Genomic DNA, 4,558 nt, shown 5'->3' with positions numbered 1-4,558 from the left:
AAACTCCAAGTTATCATTATTTCACAAGTTCAAAATAACTGACAGAATTAAAATCTTAATTCTACTTTACTGTCAACTGTCATCTTGGCAGAGTTGCCAACACCTCCCCTTTTGAGATTAAATCTCCAATGCGGTGATTCTAGGGTCTATAACGGTCAATAGGATGTCTAGTACGCCTTGGTCGGGTATACGGAACAACTGCCTCATTGTGCTTCTCAGTTTGAGGGATTGCAATCTCGGTTACTTTGTTGAAAGATTGATTTGGAGTCGAAACCATGTTGTTGTTAGTTATTTCGACCACATCTTTAGGTGTTGTTTCGTAGAGGCCAAATGCATCAACTAAACACTTTTCGTTGGCGATATCTTCGGAAGCACATATTTCTAAAGATAACTCATTTTCTTGATCTTTACGGTCACGAATTTGATTGGCATGTGCACGAATAAGTTTGCCATTTTGTAAGCGAACATTATAAATGACGTTACCTATGCGTTCGATTATTTTACCTTTTGTCCATTCAAAGTGTTTGTTTTTGAATATATTGACATAAACGAGCTCTTGTTTTTCGTAAAACTTTGGCTTTGCACCGTGCCTTTTGTCAAATTGCGCTTTCATTTTGAGTTGTGTATCGCACTTCTTTTTAAACTTGGCATTTGGCGTTGGTTTAATTAAGTCAAGTTTAATACGGATATTTCTTTTTAGTAAAACTTCAGCTGGCGATTTACTGTCCTCATTTTGCTTATTCGGAGTTGATCGGTAAACTTGTAGAAATGTTTGAAGATTTTCAGCAGTTACCCCCTTCCCATTTAACTTTTTGAGTGCTCGTTTTAAAGTATCCACAAACCTTTCGGCTTGTCCATTTGACATGGGATAGTACGGACTGCTTCGTATATGACTAATGCCGTTTTCCGCTAAAAACTGTTGAAATTGGTGACTCACAAATTGAGTACCATTGTCTGAAACTATTGTCTTCGGTAACCCAAATCTAGCGAAAATTTCTTTCAAGCTGGAAATTGTTTGAGTTGCTGTTATAGATTTTGTTTGTATAATTTCTGGCCATTTTGAGAACGCATCGATTACGACCAAATAGTAGTATGAATCTATTGGTCCTGCATAATCAATATGGAGCCGTTCCCAAGAATCAGAAGGTTTTGGCCAAGGATGTAAAGTTGTTTTTGTGGGCATTTTAGCTGCTGCGGCACAATTTGAACAACTTTTCACCATTGCTTCAATATCGTGATCGATATTTGACCAATAAACGTAGTTCCGCGCGATGGCTTTAGTACGACCTATGCCTTGATGACCTCGGTGAATTTCTTTAAGAATGCGCTTTCGGAAAATTTGAGGTATAATAATGCGTTGTCCGAACATTAAACATCCGTCAACTATACATATGTCGTTTTTTCGGTTAAAGTAAGCTTTTAACTCACTGTTGTTGCAGTTTTATGGCCATCCTTCAGTTACATATTCGAGAATTTTAGCTAAAACCTTGTCCTTAGCTGTTTCGTAAGTAATCATTTTGCTGGTAAGCGGCAGCTTATCAAGTGAGTTATGTAAAATTTGTTTACTTTCAATTTCAAACTCTACTGCAGCGATGACATAGTCTTCTGAAGGATTGATTGTGTTATGTATGAGTCGTGATAAAACGTCTGCATACCCAAAACTGTTAGTTGAAATAAACTTTAATTCGAAGTCGTATGCAATCAGTTTAATTGCCCAACGTTGAAGTCTATTTGCTTGATACACCTTAATTCCCGTTTTATCACCAAATATAGCTAGAAGAGGCTTATGATCTGTTTGAAGTTTGAATCTTCTCCCAAAAACCATTCTGTGAAATTTCGTAACCGCGAAAATAAGCGCAAGAGCTTCTTTTTCTATTTGGCTATATTGTTTTTCTGTGGGCGTTAGTGATCTGGACGCATGACATATTACTTTCATTGAACCGTCGTCAGCTTCATGAAAAATGCAAGCTCCGAGCCCATAGTTAGATGCATCTGCAGCGACTACTATGTTTTTTAGTGGATCGTAATGCGCTAATAATAACTCTGATGACAAAATTTGCTTGAAACCATCCAAACAGCGTTGATGAAGTTCCGTCCATTGCCACTGCTTGTTGTTTTGAAGTAGTTCGCCTAATGGTCCTCGGTATTTGCGCATGTGATTTATGAATTTTCCATAAAAATTGATAGCACCTAAGAGTGATCTAAGTTCGGATTGATTGGTTGGAGCAGGCATTGTCTTGATTGCTTCAATGTTTTTTGGATCTGGGCGAATGCCGTCTTTACTGACAATATATCCCAAGTAAGCAATTTCAGGAACTGAAAAATTGCATTTTGCGATCTTGAGTTTAAACCCGTATTGATAAATACGTTGTAGAACTTCATGTAAGTTGTTGTCATGCTCTTGTTGGTTTCTACCTGAGACAAAGATATCGTCAATGTAAGCTGCTGCGCAATCTAAACCCGCAAGCATTTTATCCATAATTTGTTGGAAAATTGCCGGAAAAGTTTTGACGCCAAAAACCATACGCTTGTATTTGAATAAACCTAGATGCGTGTTTATTGTGAGAAGTTCTTGCGATTTGCTATCAACTTCGATTTGGAGAAAAGCGTCCGAAAGGTCTATATGACTAAAAACTGTTGCATTGCTAATTTTTGCAAAAATATCCTCTGGAAGCGGTAGTGGATACTTGTAAGATTCAAGCGCGTCGTTAAGACCAGTTGAGAAATCAGCGCAAATACGAATGCTACCATTTGGCTTTTTGATAACTACGATTGGTGCGGCCCAGTCAGAGTAATTGATGGGTGCGATAATGTCGAGATCTTGAAGTCGCTTAATTTCTTCTTCAACCAAATGTTGAACTGCGTATGCTACCGGGCGTTTAGGTCGAAAAACAGGTTGACAGTTTGGTTTAATAATTAAATGTGCCTTAGTTTTATTACAAAGACCCATAGCATTATCGAAAAGTTCTGGAAATAATTTTTCCGGAAGAAATTTGCAATTTGACGACTTTATTGAAACATTACTTGCCTGTTTTGTTGTTGAAATTTGGCTGCAAATAGCATTAAGCGTCATATCGCTAAGTTGAAAAGCAGTTATCCAGTCCAATCCGAATACGTTCAAATCGATCGTTGTAACGAAGTACGTAAGTGTTCTAATTGTGTCTTTTAACTGCACATCACATGTAAATTTTGCGTACAATGGTAAGTTTCCAGTTGCACTTTTAGCAGATTCTGGTTGTACTTCCATTGTATTTAAAATATTTAATTTGTCGAAATTAAATTTTGAAATGATAGTTATGTCCGATGCAGTATCAAATTGCAATTTGATTCGCACATTGTTGATTTTAACGTGGACATATTTACGCTGTGAAGCTGTGATGCTGTTCGTTGTGTATATACTGTTGGATCGTGGCTGTGAAAATGTTTTTGCTTTACCATTGGTATTATTTTTGTTGTTGCTATTGCATTTTGATTTTGATAAATTTTTCGCTTTGCAATAACCTTTCTTATGGCCTATGTTGTGACAGTCTTCGCATTTATAATTTTTGTATGGGCAGTCACGCACATAATGCATTGCTCCACAAAACCAGCATGGTGTTTTCGGTTTGTGATTGTTCTTAAGCTTATTTGTTTGTACTCGATTCACCTGATTTTCGCGTGATTTATTTTCTACCAGCGCTGTGTCGGATTTTAAATTAATAATACGCTGACACTCGTTTGTAAGTTTTTCCAAGTTGATGGTATCAGCTTCTGTGTCCAGTTTGGTCAATATTCGGGTTCTTATTTCGAAGTCTGCTTCCGATTTCAGCCCCAATACGAACATTAAACATTTGAACTGGTCCAGTGACAGGCTATTCAATTTAAAATTTTCACATTGTTTATTAACCTCGGCTGCGTACGTAGTATAGTCGGTATCTGGTGGTTTGGTTAACTGTAAGCAGCTATAGCGTAAGCTGAATTGTGACTTTTGGAGTCCAAACAGTTGTTTTAATTTCTCCACTGTTGTAGTGAAATTATATTCACGTGGATGCTTAGGCAAAATAAAGTCCATATATTTATTATGCACAGTTGTACTGAGTTTTCTTAATAGAAGCCTGACCTTCGCTGCGTCATCAAGTTTGCTACCATCTACTAAAAACAAATCTTCATACCTCGTATACCACGTTTCAAATGTTAAGTTATTTTCTGGATCATACACAAATTCCGTTAGACTCGATGCTAAAATCTCCATTGTTTGCTCCGGATTTTCTGTTTTCGGAACTGCTTTCATTTGCAAACACTCTTTGAAAAGTTCACGCATTGCTTCGGTGTCTTTCGCACGTTGGTTTTGCATTTCTTGGAAAAATAACTTGAATTCTTGTGGATTCATTTTTTTTTTGTGTACATATACTTTTCAATGTAATTCCAAAAAAAAATATCCTCGTCGCCACTGTTATATCTGTATAATTTAGATATTTATTTATTCAAAAAACTCCAAGTTATTATTATTTCACCAGTTCCCAAAATAACTGACAGAATTAAAATCTTAATTCTACTTTACTGTCAACTGTCATCTTGG

At 36.7% G+C, this 4,558-nt stretch overlaps 3 protein-coding genes across 3 annotated transcripts; all 3 read right to left on the bottom strand.

Moving 5' to 3' along the window:
* Positions 1-139: 139 nt before the first annotated feature.
* LOC119665148 (uncharacterized protein K02A2.6-like) lies at positions 140-1,369 on the bottom strand. Its single transcript, XM_038074454.1, has one exon. It carries the CDS (start codon positions 1,367-1,369, stop codon positions 140-142), a length of 1,230 nt encoding a protein of 409 aa, XP_037930382.1.
* Positions 1,370-1,441: 72 nt separating this feature from the next.
* Positions 1,442-3,247, bottom strand: LOC119665147 (uncharacterized protein K02A2.6-like). Its single transcript, XM_038074451.1, has one exon. The coding sequence runs from the start codon at positions 3,245-3,247 to the stop codon at positions 1,442-1,444; it is 1,806 nt and encodes a 601-aa protein (XP_037930379.1).
* Positions 3,248-3,443: 196 nt separating this feature from the next.
* Positions 3,444-4,369, bottom strand: LOC119665149. Its single transcript, XM_038074455.1, has 2 exons — positions 3,647-4,369; positions 3,444-3,458 (listed from the first exon to the last, which is right to left on the bottom strand). The coding sequence occupies exons 1-2, from the start codon at positions 4,367-4,369 to the stop codon at positions 3,444-3,446; spliced, it is 738 nt and encodes a 245-aa protein (XP_037930383.1).
* Between the last annotated feature and the right edge of the window lie 189 nt (positions 4,370-4,558).

The sequence above is a fragment of the Teleopsis dalmanni genome, unplaced genomic scaffold (genome assembly GCF_002237135.1).
Source record: "Teleopsis dalmanni isolate 2A unplaced genomic scaffold, ASM223713v2 unscaffolded_contig_3667, whole genome shotgun sequence".
Classification (NCBI taxonomy): Eukaryota; Metazoa; Arthropoda; class Insecta; order Diptera; family Diopsidae; genus Teleopsis; species Teleopsis dalmanni.
The sequence above is the reverse complement of the archived record's forward strand: the minus strand, read 5'-3'. Positions and strand labels throughout refer to the sequence as shown.